General features: G+C 43.1%; 1 protein-coding gene across 1 annotated transcript in view; it reads left to right on the top strand.

Moving 5' to 3' along the window:
* The window catches only part of GPC6 (glypican 6), a 1112204-nt gene that overhangs the window by 823667 nt on the left and 264646 nt on the right, over positions 1-23891 (top strand). Inside the window, exon 4 of the mRNA XM_054012093.1 lies at positions 22895-23060. Within this exon, the coding sequence (XP_053868068.1) occupies positions 22895-23060 (166 nt within the window). The remainder of the gene's footprint in view (positions 1-22894; positions 23061-23891) is intronic.

Consider the following 23891-nt stretch of genomic DNA (forward strand, 5'->3'; position numbering starts at 1 on the left):
TTGTACTGATTTTCTTCAAGGGCAAGGATTATAATCTTCTGTGCTAAATTACATATGTTAAGTACTTGGAAAGGTGTGGAAGAATATGTTTAACATTTTAGAAATGATAAAGGCTTCCTTCATGTGGATTATCATTCCTTCTTAGGTCTCTTTATCCAAAGTGTATCATCCACAAGTACCATGTACCAGTCTGGTCACAGATTCAAATTATTTTAAAACTGTAAAAATGGCACCTAGCGGATTTTCTTAATGAGAACTGTAGGGAGAGATGAGGAGCAGAAAAACCTTCTCTGTATAGGACCACAAGGTCTCACTTAGGAAACAAAAGCCAAGACAAAGGAGAAAATTTATCACCTCTCCAAGCATTCTTGCCAGCAAGTTAAAAAATTATAGGCTGGATGAATGGACTATGAGGTGGATAGAAAGCTGTTTAGATTGTCAGGCTCAATGGGTAGTGATCAACGGCTTGATGTCTAGATGGCAGCCGGTATCAAGCGGAGTACCCCAGGGGTTGGTCCTGGGGCTGGTTTTGTTCAACATCTTTATTAATGATCTGGATGATGGGACGGATTGCACCCTCAGCAAGTTTGCAGATGGCACTAAGCTGGGGGGAGAGGTAGATACGCTGGAGGGTAGGGAAAGGGTCCAGAGTGACCTAGATAAATTGGAGGATTGGGCCAAAAGAAATCTGATAAGGTTCAACAAGGACAAGTGCAGAGTCCTGCACGTAGGACGGAAGAATCCCATGCACTGCTGCAGGCTGGGGATCAACTGGCTAAGTAGCAGATCTGCAGAAAAGGACCTGGGGATTACAGTGGATGAGAAGCTGGATATGAGTCAGCAGTGTGCCCTTGTTGCCAAGAAGGCTAATGGCATATTGGGCTGCATTAGTGGGAGCATTGCCAGCAGATCGAAGGAAGTGATTATTCCCCTCTATTCGGCACCGGTGAGGCCACATCTGGAGTATTGCATCCAGTTTTGCTGCCCTCCCTCTGCCCCACTACAGAAAGAATGTGGACAAATTGGAGAGAGTCCAGCGGAGGGCAACAAAAATGATCAGGGGGCTGGGGCACATGACATTATGAGGAGAAGCTGAGGGAACTGGGCTTGTTTAGTCTGCAGAAGAGAAGAGTGAGGGGGGATTTGATAGCAGCCTTCAACTTTCTGAAGGGGGGTTCCAAAGAGGATGGAGCTCAGCTGTTCTCAGTGGTGGCAGATGACAGAACAAGAAGCAATGTTGCAGGTCTAAAGGTGCAGTGGGGGAGGTCTAGGTTGGATATTAGGAAACACTATTTCACTAGGAGGGTGGTGAAGCACTGGAATGGTTTACCTAGGGAGGTGGTGGAATCTCCATCTTTAGAGGTTTTTAAGGCCTGGCTTGACAAAGCCCTGGCTGGGATGATTTAGTTGGTGTTGGTCCTGCTTTGAGCAGGGGGTTGGACTAGATGACTTCCCGAGGTCTCTTCCAACCCTAATCTTCTATGATTCTATGAATCCTGGTATAAGACCCACAAAAGATGCACATGAACAGCAGGCTCAGGCTTATAAACATGCTATTTGTATAATATGTATTTAACTTTGGTATTTGGATGTTATGTTCTGCCTTGTGTAATTTTTTACAAGTATGTTGTTTTATGACTGAAATCAAAATATAATAATTATTTATACGTGCAGGGTTTAAAGGGAAAGGAAATTGCTTTCTCAGCAAAGTCTCAAATAAGCTAAGAATGTCTTTTTTTGGACAAGGATCATTACATCTTTTAAAAATGAAGATATGTTTTATACACGAATTCTGCTGAATAAAATTTATTTCATGGAGCAGTCCTAGAAGTGTTTGGAGAGAAAGAAAACGTCTTAGTGAACTGGAAAGACTTTCCAGGCTTCTATTTTAATGCTAAGGTTATAGTCAAGGTTAATTCAGAATGTCAAGAAAGTGTGACTGTGACAAGATTTAGTGATGACGTAAGTACAAATTAATGCAAGATCAGTGGCATGACCATTGATTCTTATCATGGGATCCTACTGAAATGAAATTATTATTTAATTAGACTCTTTCTTACACTATAAATGGTTCCTAGAATAGACTGCTCTCATCTTGGATGTTTGCAGTTCCATTTTCACTTTTCTTTTGCATTCATAATTGAGTAGAAAGACTGTGGAGAAAAAGTTTAAAAATGATATAGGCACATAAGAAAAATTTCATTTGTTAAACTTGACATGCTGTCATTTCCCTGTATAACACAGGCAAACAGATATTTCTCTCCCTTCCATTCTAAAGGACTATAACAGGGTTTAAAAGAGAACTAGATAAATTCATGGAGGTTAAGTCCATTAATGGCTATTAGCCAGGATGGGTAAGGAACGGTGTCCCTAGCCTCTGTTTGTCGGAGGGTGGAGATGGATGGCAGGAGAGAGATCACTTATGTTCTTAAAGACCCATGGGTCTTTAAGATCTCCTTCTGTATTTTATAAAACATGGCTTGAAATTTTTTAAAGATTTTCAGACCAGAGTTTGGGTTTTTTTGACTAAAGCAAGTCAACACACAATTTTCCTGTTCTGTTTAGGTTAAAACATTGCTGCTTAAACATTGTCTTCATTGTGGGGTCTCAGTCTCCTATGGCTAACATATTATATATGTAACAATTAGTAACTGGAACCTTAGCAAGCCTGCTATTAAAAGTCAACAGGAGTATCTAAGCTTGCTTGGTTACTCACAAATATTCAAATGGTGGGATTAAAGACCTTCATCCACAGAATATTTAAAATCATTGTGGTGTTCTTGTACATCTTTGTTTCACCTTATTCTAACTCAAGGTTTTATTGCACAAAGGTGAGTGAGAATATATTATATAATCAATCATTCAAGTTACCAGTTTGTAAAAATTTGAAGTGAAGTCAGCATTGCGTTGTGGATGAGAGAGCACTGTAAAGTCAAAAACACTGAAATTCAGATAGGCACAGATTTTAAAGTTAATGCCCCCATGCACTTCAGAGTTAAGGAGAACCCAGACCTTTGATATTTTTAATTTTATTGTCTGGTATGTAACATGTAGAAATGGGCAGAAGCAGAACTTTTTACATCTGTATTAGGTTTTGGCTTTTCAGAGGTAGACAAACTCCACATCCTGTTTGATTACTGAGTACAATGGAACCCCAGTTCTGGTCAGGTCCTCTGGGTGCTACCCCAATATAAATATTAAATAATATTAATTGTGTTCAAGGACAAATCAGGAGTAGGGTCAAATGGCACTAAATCTCATGATGTGTTCTTGAGAAATTTTGGCCACATCTAAACCAAAACAAGAAAAACAAGAGGGGAGGGATAGCTCAGTGCTTTGAGCATTGGCCTGCTAAACCCAGGGTTTGTGAGTTCAATCCTTCAGGGGGCCATCTAGGGCAAAAATAAGTACTTGGTCTTGCTAGTGAAGGCAGGGGTCTGGACTTGATGAACTTTGAGGGTCCCTTCCAGTTCTATGAGATAGGTATATCTCTATATATTATTATAAAAAGCCATTTTTTGTTTTGGATCAGACCCATAACCAGAATCCTAGCTGCACATTTGATTCCATATATTTTAATCTCAATGTTACCCCAATTCATCCCACCCTATTTCAGCAAGGTTTACAGTCGCAGTTTCCATTTTGGCTCATATCTGTTTCTTTTATAATGGGTGTCCAAAACAGATGATAAACAAAAGCATGAGATTACACAGAATGTCAAAGTGCAGTAAATGTATTATTTTAAATAGACATTTACATTATGCAGACTAATGCGTAATCCAAACAGAGAATCCAATGTTGTTTAATCAATGACATCCATTGCCCTTCTGTTTTCCTCATGTTTAGCTATAATTTTAAAAGGTACCTTTTAAAAAATCAGAATGGTAGAAGACTTCTTAAATAGGCTTTTGTAATTCTGATAATGGCATTCTAATTCTCTAATGAGTAGTTGCTAGTCAGACCTTTCATGACTGCATTCTCTCCACTTCTTTAAGCCCTACAGGGGCTCTCCAAGCCCACATTAGGAAAGTGGGAGAGGCCTAGGTGTGTTGGGGGTAAGAGAGGCCCTGCATTGGATAGGAGAGTAGTGCGGTGTTGGAGAATGAGGAGTACACACAACAACATCCTCTTCCCATTCTACCCCCAAAGACTTTACCCTAAAAGTGAATACAGCTCCAAGCTGTTTATCAACAAGTCTATTTTTAGGGAAATATGTTGTTGATTGACTCTTACTTTTTTACCACTTCTTTCCCTTTTCAACATGAAGATCTGTGACCTGCCCCTTCTCCCACAGCTGACCGGTAGCTTTCCAGAGCCCTGATGGCACTGGAACTGATGGTAGGGGACTGTCCATCCATTCCTGCACTGTGGAATTAAACTCATTGGACGCATCCTCCACAGTAATAGAATGGTCTGGGAGGGAGCAGCGTATGGCCAATGGATCTATGAGTGAACTGAACCACCAGTCAAACTGCCCCCCATGTATGGAAGGTGCAGTATGTGTTGAACAATTTCACTTCTGCTTTGTGGTCTGTGGAAAGGCTTCTATTGTATCCACCCAGTTCCTAGGGGGATCACTTGTGCTAAGTCCATCTTATTTGGACTTTGTGGAGAGAGGAAGTAGTTAGCTGGTCCTTAGTTATGCTCTTTATTCAGTGAGCTTTTCTAGCATGGAAACCTTTACCTTTTAAATTCTGTTGCGTAAAAATTCTATAAAGTATTTTAAGTTTCAGAGTAACAGCCGTGTTAGTCTGTATCCGCAAAAAGAAGAACAGGAGTACTTGTGGCACCTTAGAGACTAACAAATTTATTAGAGCATAAGCTTTCGTGGACTACAGCCCACTTCTTCGGATGCATATGCATCCGAAGAAGTGGGCTGTAGTCCACGAAAGCTTATGCTCTAATAAATTTGTTAGTCTCTAAGGTGCCACAAGTACTCCTGTTCTTCTTTTTTAAAGTATCTTAAGTTCAGCTTCTTTTTGCTTTAGCTGTTGCCTGCTCCTTTTTTAATTTCACTTACTCAGGGTTCATAGAGGTGTTGGAACAGGTATCGGTCAAACTACACATCTGATGAATGTAGGCCTAATTTGCTTTGCAAGTCAATAGTGAGCCACTCCTGATATATGCACGTATATTTGTTTGCTCTGTGGGATTGTGCAGTGGGAATAAGGAGACAACTCAGCCTGTTGTGGTGATAGAATAAGTTCCACAATGCACACTAAAAGGTGAACAGCTCTGTGTAGGGTTGCCTACTTTCTGATTGCAGAAAACCAAACACCGTTGCCCTGCCCCTACCCTGCCTCTTCTCTGAGGCTCCACCCCCCTTGGTAACTCTCTCCCCCACCCCTTCTGTCACTTACTTTTCGCCACCCTCACTTTCTTGCTCATTTATACCAGGCTGGGGCAGGGGTTGGGGTGGGGTCAGTGATGAGGGGTTCAGGTGTGGGAGGGGGTCAGGGGTGCAGGCTCTGGGAAGAAATTAAGGTGCAGGAGGGGGCTCAGGGCTGTGGCAGGGGGTTCAGGTGCAGGAGGGGGTGCAGGCTCTGGGAGGGAGGGAGGTAAGGAGGGAAGGTGTGAGAGGGGGCTCAGAGCTGGGGCAGGGGGTTGATGTGTGGGAGGGGGTGTGGGCTCCAGGTGGCGCTCACCTCAGGTGACTCCCAGAAGCGGCCAGCATCTTCCTCCAGCTCCTAGGCTGAGGCACAGCAAGGCACCTGCCGGTGACGCATCTGCCTTCCGGTGCCGCCCCCGCAGCTCCCGTTGGCTGTGGTTCCAAGGCAATGGGAGCTGCAGAGCCGGCACTCAGTATGGGGGCAGCACGCAGAGCCTCCTTGGCTGCCTCTGCGCCTAGGGGTCGCAGGGACTGGTGAAGAAGCTTCTCCTACTTGTAATATACCTTTGTGTTTTTGACATGACTGAAACTTGTCTTCCCCTTAAAAGGTTTTGAAAGAGGTTGTAGCATTGCAGCTGACAGCCCATCTATAATGGAGACCCTAATGATAAGTAGCTTTCAGCAAGCTTTAAAAATAAATACATGCCATTGAGAGTGCCTTTATGGTTTGACTGCGTTTATCTTGTGGTTCTGGAACACAGATCTCTAGGCAGATTATACTCTTATGCCTTCTGTAAATTGTATTCCATCATGTATTAGTTTTGACTGATCATCGCATGATTTATAAAAGTGGGTTAACAGAATAAAGACAAATAGCAACGGAATAACTTAAACACATATTTATTGCAAGGTAGCCATTACAGAGTGCGCTACTGCACTTCTTCTATATCCCCAGTTTAACTTGTCCTACAGTTGTCATATGCTTACTAGTGACTTAGGCCTAGTCTTCACTTACCGGCTGGTCCGGAGGCACGCCATCGATGTTCTGGGATCGATTTATCGCGTCTGGTTAAGACGCGATAAATCGATCCCGGATCGATCCCGGAAGTGCTCACAATCGACGCAGGTACTCCAGCTCGCCGAGAGGAGTACGCGGCGTCGACGGGGGGAGACTTCCGGCCGCGTCTGGACCGCGGTAAGTCCGGAGTAAGGTACTTCGAATTCAGCTACGTTATTAACGTAGCTGAATTTGCGTACCTTAGTCCGAAGTCCGGACTAAGTGTAGACCAGCCCTTAGATCCAGATTCTATGATCAGTTACATTTCTGCAATCCTGTGAGCTACAATACAATTTGGCACTTAATAAGGTCTTAAATCTTATTGATTTAAATGGGCTATGCCAGATATGACATTTTTCAATATTTTTAAGGAGAACTAGGAGAGGAAGGGCAAATACACACACACCTCCCTGATCATGGGTGCAGCTAGAGGCCAGCTCCCAGCATAATTAAGAGTAGTGTTAAGGCTGCTCTAATTTACTTGAGCTCATTAGAGTTCCCTAGGGACTGAGTATTCCAGTTGCACCCCTGAGTGCTGAGTATTCCAGTTGCACCCCTTCGCATGTTCATCATAACTCTGACATAGTTTTGTGGGGGACCATTTGGAGGATATGGCTTAGAGTCAAGATCCAATGAGTCTGTAGCATACTATTGTCACCAAAACCTTGTTATCAGTGGTGTCAAAGAACTAAATGGTTCTGCACTCAGAAGTTTGATTTTTGTACATGACAGGATGGAGCATCGCCCAATGAAACTAGTTATGTCTGTAGTCATAATTTGAATTATTTTGTTCTAAATAAATATAATAGGAGAAAATAGAATCAGACAATATTTATTATTGTATATCCCACTGTTCAATTTTCACTCTTAACTTTATCATTTATAAATTTGTTGGGTCTTTTTTGGTTTTAATCCTGGTCAACCCAGCACTGAAAGGGTCTATTCTCTTTCTCAGATTAGGTTACAGATGAAATTTCACTCATCTTGTGAGGGGTTTTTTGCACCAAAATCTCACAAGAATGATTTGGATGCTAATGAATCAGAATCTGAACCCTAGCTCAGATTAAGTCTTCAACCTGAACCCAGTATTGAGCATGATCCAAATTTGAATCTTACAACTACCTCCTTGATCCATTTCTAATAGAATATAATGGGGATATTACATGTACAGCTGGTTTTCCTATTGCAAATATTTTTGAGAGTACTGAAGGTTTTCCCATTCCACAGTGTGATGAAATGCATACCTTTGTAAATTTTTCAATAAAAATTAGAGCAACTATACCCCCAAATAGCCATTAACCCAGTTGTTAGGCCACTTAGCTGGGATGTGGAAGACCTGGGTTTAAGTCCCTATTCCTGATCAGACAGACCAGGAACTTAAACGAGGTTCCCCTTCTGTTAGCAAGCACTCTAATCACCAATATATTCACTTTTCTGAGATGTTCTCATTCTCTTTTGAATTTCCATTCTGGATCTGAGAGACCTTTCTCAATGAAACTTTCACTGAATCCAGAACGTTCCTACAAACAGCTTTGGTTTCAATTAATCAGCATTTTTCTGACAAGAAAAAGTTTTGTCAAAAAACTCCTGACCAGCTCTAATTATACAGGGGCTTTCAACATAGCAATCATAAATGCTTGCAAGCTTCAGAAATGTGCAATTTGAGTGTATAACTGGACTGTCCAGAAATCTGGCTACTATTTTGCAGCTTATCTATAAATAAGTGAAAACAGAAATATTTTAGCGAATCTGTCAATTAAGTAGGTTTTGTAATGTAGGCTTTGGTCTGCTTTCCATTATCAGAAATCAGCAATAACTAGAATCAAATTTCAACTCAGAGAATGCATCCCCATTGGAGACTCTGCATATTGCAAACCAGTGATAAAATTTAAATTGGCTTTTACTTTTTATTAGCATTTATCCAAAAATGATAATAGCTGAGCATTTATTTCATAATGCTGGACATAATAGAAGCATTTTGCTATTACAATCCTCTTCTCGGTTAACTGGGTATTATGCAGCATAGATGATGTTTCCTGAATTTTGATATGCTTAAGAGGCATGCTTTAGGTGCATGTTTTTCAGATTTTGCATATTGTGAAGCACTTTTCAGTTTCATGACTTAGATCCAATAAAACATTCTCAGTAAAATCACATACCTACAGAAATATTAAGTTCTCTTTTGTGATAATGCACTGAACTTCGTGCTTTTCTTTGCTGCACAGCAACCAAAGGCTCCTATAGACTCAGGCCTGATACAAAATCTGGTGTCCTCCTAAGCTTTTGCAGCTAAGGCAAGCAGGCAACCTCCTCTGAGGACCCTTCTAATGCTGTGTTGGGTATCAGCAAAGAGAAGGTGACCAGGTAGGGGATTTTTAAAAATTTTATTTAAAAAATTAAAAGCTTAAATGACAGAAAGAAGATGCACATTTGCTTTGTACCTTGGAGTACCAAAACTGCAACTAAGTGCATTGCTCAGCAGCAATCTAAGCACATGTGCCATAAGCAGGTCATTCCGGACCATAGTCATCAACTTAAGGTGGCCTTGTGCATCTGTTAAATATTTTATAATTGGTATTTATATTTACAAGCAGCTTTTGAGAGCATTTAATGGGTGAACTTGAAAGACCCTGAAAGAGGAAATACAGCTTTAAGGTGACCCAGCATAGGTAGGGTACTCACTGAAATAATGCAGTGGGCATTTTATGAGGGCTATACATAGATGGTGAGCTATTTATAAAGCCCCGGTACGGTAGTGTGGATGTATTAACAATAGCAGTGTGGCCTAGGAGATAGAACACAGACTGTTCTATTCTTGACCAATGTCCCCAGCAGGCCACTTGAAGAGCCAAGTCATGTCACCACTGTGTGCCTCAGTTTCCCCACATGTAAAATGGGGGAAATGATGCTAACCTCCCTTTGTAAAATGCAGTGAGATCTATTGATGAAAAGTGCTATACCAGATCTTGGTATTATTGTTAGGAGATGCTTGCACTTCCATTCTTGTTCAGAAGAAATTCACTCTAGTGGGTCTTGCTGATACCAATGTTTTAATGACCAAAGGCTTTTAGTCCATCTCTGACTAAGGCCTTGTCTATACACAGACTTGCACTGGTTTAACTAAGCCCTGAGTGGGCAGCCTTACTTCAGTTTAAAAGTGGGTTATTTTGATTTAGCTTAAACCTGTTTCTAATCAACTTAAACTCAACTGCTGTAAGCCTGGTTTAAAGTCAAACAAGAGTGTTCACACAGCCTTTTATGCCAGTTTAACATCACACCTTAAGTTAACTCAGTGCAACTTTCGCACATAGACGAGGCCTGAGGTTCCTCTCCATGAGGCTGGTAGAGATGGCAGCTTTCTTCAGCAATGGGACCCAGCAATTCCTCCATTGAGAAGGCAGGGGGGAATTCTCTGTGGTTAAAAATTTTGCTTATTGGGATAAGATGTGATGATACTGTCCTACATCCAGTGGTTAGGACACTCAGAAGACTGGGACTCAATTCCTTGCTCCACCACAAACTTCCTGTATGACCCTGGGCAAGTCATGAATGGGAGGTAGGTGCCCAGGCACTTATGAATATAACACTGGGTGTCCATCCGCACCTTTAGGTGCCTCAATACCTTTAAAAATCTGTCATTCTCTGCCTCTGTTCCCCATCTGTCAAATGGGATAAATACTACTGCTCTTCCTCAAAGGGCTGCTGTGAGGAGAAATACATTAAAGATTGTGACTCGCTCAAATACCACAGGCATGTGTGCCACATAAGTATGACTGATAGACAGATAAGTAGTACCGAGGTTACTCTAAATAAGTCTTATGAGAAATGCCTCTTATTTTAGTGAATGTCTGAGGGGACACACAATCATACATTCTCATACCTGTCAACATGTGAAAATTATAAATAGAGACATTTGGGGAGAAAAGCAGAAACATCCTTTTGATTCAATTTCAACTGGATCAGAAATTGTCCTTGTTAAACAAGGGAATTTGGTATGGGTACTTGCACTTTCAAGCCATGCAAACTGTTTAATGCAGGGTACTTAATCTAAAGTAGTAGACACCACTGAACAATTATTTCATTTCTTTTTACAGTAACAAGGCTTCTTTAAAGATCAAAAGTCTCTGTGTCTAATAGCTTACAATAGCCAACGTGAACTACCAATCATATTCTGTCCAGAGTGAAATTCCAGTGGATTTAGAGATATTAAATTTAAGAGTAGTGGATTTATGACCCTAAACTGGTTTGTATCTTGGGAAAGGAGTTATTATTTTAATGGCTGTGAGTTTGAAAGATACAGAAAAATAGTTTCTGGTATTCACTGCTTTATGCCAGTTTTCCATTAGTGTAACTCCAATGCAGTCAATGGAGTTATACCTGTATAAACCTGGAGGATTATAATGCTTCAGCTGAGATGCCATGTGTACTTAAAAATATAACTCTTTTTGTCTGAAAAGGGGTGGGGTATGAACTGGACATATGGTTTGTGGAAGCAACTCTTTGCAGATTGGCTCTCTGTGATATAATTCTCACTTTAGATAGAATTTTCCTGCATTCCTATTTACATTATATCCTCTTTACACTACACTGTCAGAACAGTGTAAAGGATCTTAGTGTAACAGAGAATTAGATCCTGATATAATGAAAAAGAGTGAGGCATTAAAATGTCTTCTGAACTGTTATATAGAGTTCTAATTAAGTGTGTGTGTGTGTGTGTGTGTTTTAACTGAAAGTTATTCTGTTGTAAAGAGTTCTTGGTTCACATATACATTGTTAAATGAAATCAGCAATAACAGAATGATTATGAAAACAGCCAAAAAAAGAACGAGAAAGTGAATAATTTACATCCAGCAGTGCGCAAATTTAGTTTGAAGGAAAGAATCAAAGAAGGGAAGAAAAATCTAATTACTGGCTAAGCTGCATCTACTTCCTCCAATGTTTGCAAAATTCATCAATAGGGAGCAATTGCAGTTAGCCAAGAAGATAACATGTCAAAGATGGTGACTTATAGTTGGATTGTGGCCACTTTAATGATCAATCTTTTAATATGTACTTTGTAAAGGGTCCAATTCTGATCTCTGTTACATCTGTGTAAATATGTAGAAATCCTCTTGACATTAAGTGGACTTAAACTGGTCCATTGTATGTAGTAAAAAGTTTCTTTAATTGTGGCACAGTGTATGTAGTAAATAGCACTTTTTAAAAATTAAATTATGTTAATTAAAAAATTCTCCCTCTTTTTCTCTGTTTCACTAACATGAACTTCCAGTAATTCCCACATCCCCATTTGGCTTTTAAATAATTTGGGGGGAAGGAAATAATTATTTTTCTATAAGCCAGTCTGCATCAGTGGAACTGGTACTCTGGAAAGAATTAGCAGATAAGAAATAAACTTTTCTTTAAGGAAGGGGATGGGAGAGCGGTTGATGTCAGCGGATTTGCTATGAATTTACTTGAGAGTTACTCTGGATGGTTTTATGCCAGTGTACATGGGATCAGAATCTAGCCTAATATATTTGCATACTTAATAACTGTGATAGGGTATATTACTTATGTGAGTCACAGGAGGCCCTGATTGGGGGAGGGGGAGCAGTTGGACATTGAGCAACTATGTGGAACCCCATTTTTCCTTTCAGAACTACAGGTTGAAAAGGGCTGTGATTTGGGGAACAGATGAAACTGTAACTCCTTAATTTACCAGTCCAGCTTATGTGCATCAAAGGAGAAAGAGGAAAGGACGGTATGTCCTAATAGCAAACCTGTATTGCCAATTGCTTAAACAGACTTGGAAATCACACAGGGCAGAGACAGTGGCAGAAGAGACAGCCATGTACTGTCCTGGAGGAGGAACTAGGAAGTGCATGCAAGTACAGGTGTTGTGTTGATATGTTCTAGCATCCACTGCTGGTCTGGAAACAATTTCCCTGCAAAAATCCTTGGCCCTCATCATGAATACCTAGCTTATTAGGTTTTTACGCTTTATGTACTTCATTAGCATCACTTGATGGAGGGGAGATGGCAGCAAATTTTCAGGGATGACAGAGTATTTATATATTATGGTAACTTCTTTGAGTGCTTGTTCATGTCCACGTACATGACAGCCAGAAGATTTTTAACCCTAGTAGCCTCCGTAGGGTCGACCTGGGGGCTCCCTGGGGTCACACCATCATGGTGTCCAGTATAGGGCCCAGCCAACCTGATCCCCCCTCAGTTCCTTCTTACCGCCAGTGATGGCTAGCTGGAACTTCCCTCACTCTTACTTCTGCAAGCGCCTTTAGCAGTGTCCCATCATGATTTTTTTATAGTTAGTTTTTCTTAGTTAGTAGTAGTAGTAGTGTTAGTAGTCGTTTGTCTAAGTTTCCGTTATGAGGGTGTTCCCCCAACCCCGTTTCTCCCCCCCCCCCGACACTGGGCATGCCTTGGTCTCTGGGGTTCAAATCTTGTGAAGACTGCAGCAAACTTATGCCAAAGAGTGATCCGCACACTTCTTGCTTGAAGTGTGTTGGTGAGAGTCACCAAAAGGACAAGTGCCGCATTTGCAAAGGGTTTCAACCAAGGACCCTTAAGAATCATGAGCAGAGACTCAGAATTATCCTCGTGGAGGCAGCCCTCCACCCACAGTCCAACCCCGGGTCAGCGGAGCCCGTGCCAAGTGCCTCCTCCTTGATGCGCAGCGCACCGGTGCCAACAGCGCATGAGCCAGCACCAAGAAAGGATGCCAAGGACTCCCGGCACCGACACGGTGCCGAACATAAGACTTCTGGCAGATGCTGATTTTTATCCCCAGTACCCAAGAAGAAAAAGAGGCAGGAAAGAGGGCACTTTCCCCATCCTAAGCCTAAGGAGTCAGCAGCAGGGAGACCTCAGCCCACCCAGGCTACTTTAGGCCCAGCGGCTCCCAGGGCTTCATCAACTCCTGCCCAGCTGACTACTGGCTGTCATGGCCAGGACATTCAACTCCCCTCCACTCTGGAGACCTTTGGAGGGACGAGGCACCAGTGATAACCCGGCCACCTATTCCATATATGGGTAAGCCGGCAATGATCTCATGCTGCTCCCCATCTCTGGTGCACCACTCCCCGGCTCCAGCTGCCCATGTGGGGGAACCGCACCAGTCCTCAGAGGCTCGGCACCACTCATCGGCACCACCCAGCACCGCTCCTCCATGGTCTTCTTTTTTGAAGACCTCTGAGTTTGAGGCAGAGTCCTATCGCTCAGATAGGTCCAGCAGCAGGAGGGCTAGATCCAGGTGACACCGCCAGCCTCCTCCAGCGCCATGGCCAGCTCCATGGCAATGACCAGCTCAGTGGCCCTTTTGGATTCCCTGGGCTTACCATCAGGCCCAGGGTCAGAGCCAGGCATTGAGATCCAGGTCTGTGTCAGTCATGTCGGCATCCTTTGCCACCCCGCAACAGCTGGCACCGGGGCTGTTAGAGGGCTTATTTCTTCACCCTCTCACTTCCCTGGTCCTTCTCGCCTGAACAGAGAGCAACAATACCCGAAGTCAGAAGGTGCAAACAATTCAATGTTTATTGAGGTGAACTTCCAGCAAGCAATGATTGGAATTTCCTTCCTCAGTGTCCCCCTTCCAGCTCTGACACCACAGAGCCTTGCCTGTGTCCCTGTTCCTTTTCCCTGTTCCCATCCCTGCCCCCTTAGCAAAACATGATTCCAGTTTCCCCCCTTTTAATTCCTGATTGACTGCAGACTATATAGTAAAACTTGAGTTCTGCTTAGCTATACCTTAACCAATTATTTTACTGAAATTTAACTAACCAATCCTAACATATTGTAACATGATTATCTAACCAATTTGTTTACACCCAACAAAATTAATTATATAGCATACAAACAGTCACAGAACCAGACAGATATTATACAGACAAACAAGAGGGAAGTGAGGACTACAGTGAAAGAACAACAAAGAAATGAGGCTTTCACACCCCAGCTATTGATAAGTGAGTTTTTGCCTGACGGGATGCTATCACACTAAGTTTTCTTTAAATCTTCTAGGCTCTGGCCTTTCTTTGGAGATGATAGATTGGATCACCTTTTTAACAGCCCAAAACTGCCTTATTTCAGTGTGACTGGTGAGGACGTGACTGTTGCTTCCCAGCTTATGGCTGCCCCTTCTGTTTAGCCAAGGCCTTACCCTAAGAACAAGGCCTTAGACTATCATAGTGAGAGAAGGCCTATAAACAGGCAGACTGATTTTGATTCTCTATAACTAGCTAAGTGATAAGAATACACCTAAATTCTTAAAGTATAGGCCTTTGCAGACAGGCCTGAATATCTATATCCTAACAGGGGCTATCTCCGGCGACAACACCTGTGCATCCGCCTGCCGTTCCGATCTCAGCACTGGTAACCGCGGGACTGGACACTGTGGCACCGGCAACCTCAGCACCATTGGCTCACCGGCCCCATGAACAAGGTGACCCTCTCAGCGCCAAGGGCAGTGACCAAAGCCACGTGTTGGTGCTCTGGTCCTCCCAAGATGAGGCTGTTGCGGGCACTTCAATGGCCATGGCCTTGAAGGATAGTAGGGTCCTGCAACAGTTGCTGCGCAGGGTGGCCCAGAACCTTGGGATCCAGGAAGAGGAAGTGGTAGAGGATGCCGACCCCATGAACATCCTTGCCTCCTCTGGGCCCTTGTGTATTGCGCTGCCACTCATTAAAACCATACAAATTTGTGGCAGACTCCGGGCTCTTTGCCCCCTACAGAGAAGAGGTACGAGACATGCTATTTTGTCCCCTCAAAGGGGTATGAGCATCTCTTCACTCATTCTCCACCTGACTCCTTGGTGGTGGATGCGACAAACCAAAGGGAATGCCAGGGGTTTCAGGGACCCTCCCCTAAAAACCGTGAGGTGAGAAAGGTAGACTTGTTCGGCAAGAAAATTTACTCCATCGGTGGTCTGCAGCTCCGCATTGCAAACCAACAGGTCATCATTAGTAGATACTCCTTTAACACCTACAGAACAATGGCCAAATTTGCCAAGTTGCTACTTCTGCATTGAATGTACTGCCTTGGTGGAGGAAGGCAAACTCATTTCTAGGGCCTCCTTGCAGGCAGCACTTGATGATGTGGATCCCTGAACCACGACTCCAGGGGTGGGCATGAGAAGGAGCTCTTGGCTCCAGGTTTCTGGACTACCTCATGAAGTCCAACAAACCATTCAAGACCTACCCTTTGAAGGTCTGGCCCTGTTCTCTGAAAAGACAGACAGGAGACTGCACAATTTAAAAGACTTGAGGGCCATCCTCAAGTCCCTGGGCATATACACCCCCACCACACAGGCCCACCACCACCACAACCTCCTCCATGGTTTTACCAGCAAAACCAACAGGACAGTTCCCGGAGGAGGAATAGGAGCAGCAGGAAGAGGCTGTACCCATCATCAGGCCAGGGCTCTGGCCAGACCTAGCCTTCTGCGGGCCAGAAATAGGCCTTTTGAAAGTGTATGTTTAAATGTTTAAACAAAAGTCCTCACGAGGATGGCACACCAGCTCAAAAACTGGATTCACCCCGCCTTACCTTCTCATCACGACTTTCCCCTTTCTACCTGGTGTAGGCCTGTATTACATCAGACTGTTGGATGCTACACATGGTAGAAAGGGGATACTCCCTCCAATTCCCTGCCCTCCCTTCCTTCCACCCCCCTTCCCCATCCCTCAGAGACCCTTCTCATGAGCAAATCCTTATCCAGAGGTGCACTCACTCCTCTCACTAGGGGCAGTGAAAGAGGTTCCTCAGGAGCACCAGGGCAAGGGCTTTTATTTCTGGTATTTCCCAATACAAAAAAAGCCAAAGGTGGGCTCAGGCCCATTCTAGACCTCCACGAACTCAACAAGTTCATGAAGAAACTCAAGTTATGTATGGTCTCCTTGGCCTCTATCATCCTTTCCTTGGATCCAGGGGACTGGTATGCCACCCTCAATTTGAAGGACACATACTTTCATATAGCGATAACTGTGCCCCACAGAAAATAACCTCAGGTTTGTGGTGAGCAACAACCACTACCAGTTCACAGTCTTCCCGTTCGGTCCGTCAGGGGCACCTCGAGTGTTCACCAAGTGCATGGCAGTCATGGCCACATTCCTGTGCAGGCTGCAGGCACAGGTGATACGGTATTCCAGACTCAGACTTTTAACCCTTCAGTCGTGGTTAGCATCAGTGTATTGGCCAGTCTGGGACAGCTTGGACAGGATTGTGTCCCTGCTTTGTCCTGTCCTCGACTCCTTCCTGTGGTGGCTCGACCCACAGGTGGTATGGGCGGGGTTCTCCTTCACCAGGCCACAGCCGTCTCGCTCACTAGTGACGGATGCGTCAGCCTTGGGCTGGGGAGCACATCTGGGGAACCTTAGGACTCAAGGTCTCTGGTCTCGGGCGGAACTCACCCTCCACATCAACGACAGATTGCTGAGAGCGGTACGCCTGGCATGCCAGACTTTCCGAGCCCACTTAACAGGGAGATGTGTATCAGTTATGACAGACAACATCATGGCAATGTTTTATATCAACAAACGGGGGTGCACGCTCCTCTCCCCTGTGCCTGGAAGCCCTCATGGTGTGGGACTTCTATGTAGAGCATGCTATACACCTGCAAGCATCGTACCTCCCTGGGGTACAGAACGAGTTGGCGGACTAGCTCAGCAGGTCATTTCACTGCCACGAGTGGTCTCTATGCCCAGACGTTGCAAACTCAATCTTCCATTGGAGGGGCTTTCCCCAAATAGATTTGTTTGCCATACAATGCAACAGGAAGTGCCAGCAGTTTTGCTCCTTTCTGAATCACAGCCTGGGTTTCAGAGAGGACACATTCCTTCTCTCATAGGGAGGCTCATTCGTCTCGTTCACAAGGTACTCCCCAAGATTCAGAGGGAACAAGCTTTGATGATACTGATAGCTCCAGCCTGGCCCCGCCAACACTGGTACACATCGCTCCTGGAAATGTCCGTGGAAGCTCCAGTCACCGTGCCACTCTTCCTGGACCTATTAACTCAGGATCATGGCCGTCTCCAGCACCCAAACCTCGAGTTCATTGCACCTCAAGGCGTGGACGCTCCACGGCTGAACCCGATGGAGCTTTCCTGCTCTGACCAGGTTAGACAAGTCTTCCTTGGCAGTAGGAAACCCTCCACCACAGCTACCTACCTTGCCAAGTGGAAGAGATTTTCAGTCTGGTTGGTGCAACACCGTTTCTCCCTGACCTTCGCCACTATTCCGCTTATATTGGACAACCTTCTTCATATCAAGCAGCAGGGCTGTCCATGTCATCAATAAGTGTTTACCTGGCCACCATTTCTGCCTTCCATCCAGGCACAGAGGGCCGCTTGGTTTTTACTAACCCTATTGTCAGCTGTTTCCTGAAAGGTCTCGACAGGCTATAGCCACTTGTCTTGACACCCAGTCCCATCCTAGGACCTCAATCCGGTCCTTTCCAAACTGATGGGTTCACCCTTCGAACCACTAGCAACCTGCTCCCTGCTGTACCTCTCATACTAGGTGGTGTTTTTGGTAGCGATAACCTCAGCTAGAAGGGTGTCTGAGCTCAAGGCCCTAACATCAGAGCCCCTTTACACGGTGTTCTATAAGGACAAGGTTCAGCTCAGGCCATATCCAGCTTTCCTTCCAAAAGTTGTCTCCCTGTTTCACATCAACCAGGACATCTTCCTTCCCATGTTCTATCCAAAGCCGCACTCAAGCAGCAGGAAACAGAGGCTTCATTCATTGGATGTCCGCAGAGCGCTAGCCTTCTACGTCGAGAGAATGAAACCATTCCGAAAATCCATCCAGTTATTCGTGGCTGTGGTGGACAGAATGAAAGGGCTTCCAGTCTCTTCTCAACGGATCTAGTCATGGATCACGTTATGAATCCGAGAGTGATACAATGTGGCAGGGGTGCCTGCCCCTCTGATCACTGCGCACTCCACTAGGGTGCAGGCCTCTTCAACAGCATTCCTGGCTCAGATTCCGACCCAGGAAATATGCAGCACAGCGACATGGTCCTCCATACACACTTTCATCATGCACTATGCAATCACCCAGCAGGCCAGAGACAACACAGCCTTTGGTAGAACGGTACTCCAATCAGTGGACAGCTCCGACCCCACATCCTGAACTTGTGGTTCACTTGATTGGAATTGACATGAACAAGCACTCGAAGAAGAAAAAATGGTTACTCACCTTCTCATAATTGTTGTTCTTCAAGATGTGTTGCTAATGTCCGTTCCAATACCCTCCCTCCTACCCCTCTGTCAGAATAGCTGGCAAGAAGTAATCGAGGGGTCGTCGGGTTGGCTGGGCCCTATATTGGACACCATGAAGGTGCGACTCCAGGGGGCACCCAGGCCGACCCTACAGATACTGCTAGGGGAAAAATCTTCCAGCTATTGTGCATGCGGCGCACACGCACCTGATTGGAATGGACATGAACAACGCATCTCGAAGAACAACAGTTACCAGAAGGTGAGCAACCATTTTTTCTGTCCTTCACGATATTATGTAGCAAGAGAAGGATATGGACCTATATATTGTTTCCTATAATCTGCTTCTTTGCACTTGAATAAGGTTTGAAAAACATTGCTTTTGAAGTATTAATTATAGCCTGATGGCACATTTAAAGTTCCAGATGGGGTATCAAGACTACCAAATACTCAAGTCAGAAATTGTCCATAAATGCCAGCGTAGAGAGAAAGAGAAATGTATGTACATGTATGTGTGTGTGTTTAATGTGACTAGATGTCTTTAACAAAAGTGTACTAATTTTTTTCTTGGGAAGATTGATTTAGATTTATGTACTTGACAGTGCCACAGCCTTTTGCTTTAAAAGCAGATCAAGTACATAACAAAGTAAGACACATTGCAAATGTGGTGGCATACAGGAGAGTACAGTTTAATGGCTTTTACCCAAGTAGGTTTTTTCTTCAGTTATGTATATTTGAAAGTCACTCACACAATCTGTGTCACTTCTGGATGAAATAATATTCAATCTAGAATTGCTGAGGGGGGAAAGACAAGTGTTCAGTAATGAGGCCTTCAGGAATTTTACTTTATATTATTTTTATGCCTATAAAAATACACATTTATGTAAAGTTAAGGTTGTCAAAAAAGCTCACAAAATGAAATAAAATGCTTGGCTGCAAGCAGAAATGTAATGCGTCCTACATCTACTAGGCACAATCAAAGCTCAGAGGGGTAATGTTGAGATGTGCTGCGGTTTGAGTATACTTATATTGAAATGGAATTGTCATATTAAATACAGGGATGTGGTATAATTACTGACTCAACTGTATGGTTATTTCTCAGTTATGCAAACCCACGCAATATGATTGAGAGGGTATGATTTACACAATAACTGGTTATTTCTAAACCCAAACGTATGTAAATTTCTCTGCTTTGGCTTAGGGCCAATTTAAAGAAATCATTTTAAAAATCCCCTCTGCCTCCTTCTCCATCAATATCAGTTACAACAGGACTGGTAAAGAGAAAATCCAATAGTTCCCATAAGCCCATTCAGGTTTTGAATAATTCTGAATGGAAAGAATGATCTTTTGTTGACTGAAACTGGTCTGCAGACAAGAATTACCACATGGGAGAGTCTGTTTTTGAAGATGAGGATGAAGAAGAGAGCTTTGAAAATACATAAAATAGAGATGGCCAGTAGCAAGCAAATTATTTATGGTTGCAATACCAGTTTCCAAGGATAAGTGCCTGATTTCATATGCTCATAACATTTCTGAAAAAAATCTTTTTCTAAAATGAAATTTTCTATGTTTGGTCTGTGTCTCAGATTTTAGAAAGTTTGAGCAAAATTCCCTCAACCTTTTTTCATGACCATAGAGGAACCATAAAAGTTTATCCACAGTGTGTGTATGGGGAAATCTAACTATATTCTCTTGAATAGAATTATAGCCAAAACAGCTGAAACTTGCTCTGAACAGACCTCTCACTGGGGATTAGTGCTCTTGCTAGGTTTGGAGGATTAAAAATTAAAAATAAAGTTATAAATGATTGAAAAGCCACTTTTGAGCATACTCAGCAGCATCTACTATGATTTTTTGCAGAACCCTATTAATGTAAAAGTGTCATGTAAAAGTCTCATTTAAACATACACTCAGCAGTCCTTCAAAAATCAGTGTTTTAACATCAGGGATAAGAGAAAATCAGACTTTTTCTATGGTTTTAATAATCGCAAGTTCATTACTGTGCTCTCTTCAAACATTCTGAAAAGCAGAGAGCAGGATGGATTTCTGCCATGTCCCTGTGCTGGTCACCATTGCCTGGGGAAATATATGTTTTAATCCATTGTGACAAGGAATCATTATTCTTTTTTTATTGTAATAGTGCCCAAAATGTGCTAAGCACTTTCTGAACATAGAGGTAGACATAGTGCCTGCCCTGAAGAGTTTACATTGTAATGGCAGATATAATGTAAAACAAAAAAACAAACCAAAACCAAAACACCAGTCAGGGAAATAGGAGGGTGGGGAGATGGGGATTTCAAAAATAAGGTCTCTCAGTTATTTAGATATTATACACAAATCTTCTTACAAAATCCATTTCTCCATCTTCTCTTCCACCCTCAACAAACAATTAACACCAATTTCCAGTGCAAATTAGTAATTAATAGTATATATAGCAAAGAAACATTACTTAATTTAGACAATCACCTCTGGTAGTAATGGGTCTGATCCAAAGTTCTTTGAAATCAATGGAAGTCTTTCCAGTTATTTCAATGAATTTTGTATAAGGCCCAATATGAATAATCCTACTGTGTTATGCCAGGTACATTAATTAAGTTACATTGAGAGGATGCTGTGCTGTTGTGATGCATTGGGGTTTCTTTCAGACCAGAAGGGGTTGTCACCACCTGGCCTGGAACCTTGTGTGGCTCTGTGCTGTGCAGCTTTGGCTCAGAGCCCTGACAGCAGAAGCCTGCTCACAGTACAGTGACTTCACCCTGGTTTCCACCAGCCTGGTTACTCCTTGCAGGGTGACACCAACAGCCCTTCCAGACCTGAGTCTCTCCAAAACAGTCTCCACTCGCTGTAGCACTCACAGAACCTTATCAAGTTTGCTGCTCCTTGAAAGAGACAGTGCACAGTACCAGCCTGTTCGTTTGGCTGAGGATTTTACTCCTCAGTTTGAAATACTGCACTGAAGTGCTTGTGTAATAAAACAAGAATAAGTTTACTAAAAAAGAACAGATATTTAAGTGATACCAGGTAGAGGAATTGGGATAGAAATGGTTACAAACAAATAAAAGTAACAATGCGCTTCCAAGACTGAAACCTAACTTTACAAACTAGAGTCTTTTGGTCAAAGTAGTTTTCTCACCACAGTAATTCTTCCAGCATGGCTGGTCAGTCCTTAGCCAGGATCCAACACAGAGCCAAAGTGCTTGGGTTCTTTGTCTCCTCAGGTGAAGGATGGTTATGCTAATTATGATGTTTCTCTGCTTTTATCCTCAAAGTTTATCTTTGTTTTCAAAGTCAGGAAGCCCTCCTTGGGGGCTCAGCTAGCTGTTTACACTAGAGAGCTGATGCCATGTTAATTTTTACAGTCTCCTCCCCCCACTCCCATCATGATAGTTAAGAGGCTATCTCCCCACTTGCTAGTTGATGGCTTTTTTTACCTTTTATGTAAATATACTTCCATTGTCTCTCTTTGTTCCATTCACATTGGAGACACATTCAAGCAGGCAGAACCACATCCCTTTGTCTAGGGCAGGGCGCCTGAAGCCCTGGAACATATTTCCAGCACATATCTGTAATTCTTTATCTGTTAACGGTACATGAATCACACAAGAATGTTAATGATCAGTGAGTTACTAGTTTTCCAATGATATATTAAAAGTCACCTTTTAAATAAATATCCTGAGATCAATTGAGTTGGGGTTCACTGAGCTAGTCAGGTCAGCTGAGACTTGCTGCTAGATACCAGGGAGTGCCTTGCCCTCTGGCACTGGCTGCTCTTAGGGTCACAACTGCCCTTCCAAGCTTTTTTTTTTTTTTTTGGTTGCTTGAGATAATGCCAAAAAAATCTGAGTTTGGCATTTAAAGTGGTATTTGGAGAAAGCAATGTAGTTCTGAAAAGACAGTCTGATATCCCATTTACACCTGAACAAATCTGAATATGCCTCCCATTGTGATCTTTCATGTTAGACTCTTTCCCTTACCTTCCCACTTATTCTTTGGATTTCCCTTTGTTTTTCTTTATATTCGTGTAGACACTGTGCAGGAGAGCTGGGGCTGAATTATACTGACGTCAAAATGGGAATGTTGACATCTATGTTCTTGGAAATCACTGATGTCTGTGCCAAATTAAGATAATTGGCAGTAATTGATTAGTCACACAGGAGGGTATTAGTAAGGGTTAAGCTCCTGTCACAAACTGTCCTTTCTGTATCCACTGCCTAAGGAGCATCTCAGCTACATAGTATCTCATGGGATAGGAAATTGACTTCCTCCTTTTTCTTTTCTACCACCCTTAAACTCCACAGGTCAGTCCAACCCCAGGGTGCATCCGTGCACTAATGAAGATGTTATACTGCCCTTACTGCAGAGGACTTCCCACTGTGAAACCTTGCAACAACTACTGCCTCAACGTAATGAAGGGCTGCCTAGCAAATCAGGCCGATTTGGACACTGAGTGGAATCTGTTCATAGGTAAGAGGGGTTTAAATAATTGATGAAACAAGGAGATGATAGGAAATATCTGTGGCGCTTTGTGAAGAGTCCAGAAAAATACTGCCATCAGCATTTACCAGCGTGGGAAATAGAGCTTTAAGTCAAGCAGTAATTGAATCTGCTCTCACTTTTTAATCAAAGTTTCTGGTTTGTAGTAAGAAATTACTGTTCCGCCCCAGAGCTGTTCTTATTAAGTATATAAAGGTGTTGTGTGATGCTAAGGTTTCTGAACTGAATTATTAGAGGATATGCAAAGCATGTTGAAAAAGTTTTGGTTGAGGATGTGATAATAAGATGAACATGAAAGTGAGAGGAATAGTGTGTATTAACTATGTGCTTGCGGGCTGAGCACCTGTTAGCAAGGTGTATCCACCTTGACAGGATGGATACACCTACAACTCTGGCATTTCTTAATTCCAATACCATAAGGGGAAAGAGCTTTTAAAAGTTACAGTTGCAGCAAATAAACTATTAGTTCAATGCTTTGCATTAAAATCATAGAAGATTAGGGTTGGAAGAAACCTCAGGAAGTCCCAGGGGGAGGGATAGCTCAGTGGTTTGAGCATTGACCTGCTAAACCCAGGGTTGTGAATTCAATCCTTGAGGGGGCCATTTAGGGAACTGGGGTAAAAATCTGTCTGGGATCAGTCCTGCTTTGAGCAGGGGGTTAGACTAGATGACCTCCTGAGGTCCCTTCCAACCCTCATATTCTGTGATTTTATGATCTAGTCCAACCCCCAACCCAAAGCAAGTCCAACCCCACCTAAATCATCCCAGACAGGGCTTTGTCAAGCCGGGCCTTAAAAACCT

Source organism: Malaclemys terrapin, chromosome 1 (genome assembly GCF_027887155.1).
Source record: "Malaclemys terrapin pileata isolate rMalTer1 chromosome 1, rMalTer1.hap1, whole genome shotgun sequence".
NCBI classification, from domain to species: Eukaryota; Metazoa; Chordata; order Testudines; family Emydidae; genus Malaclemys; species Malaclemys terrapin.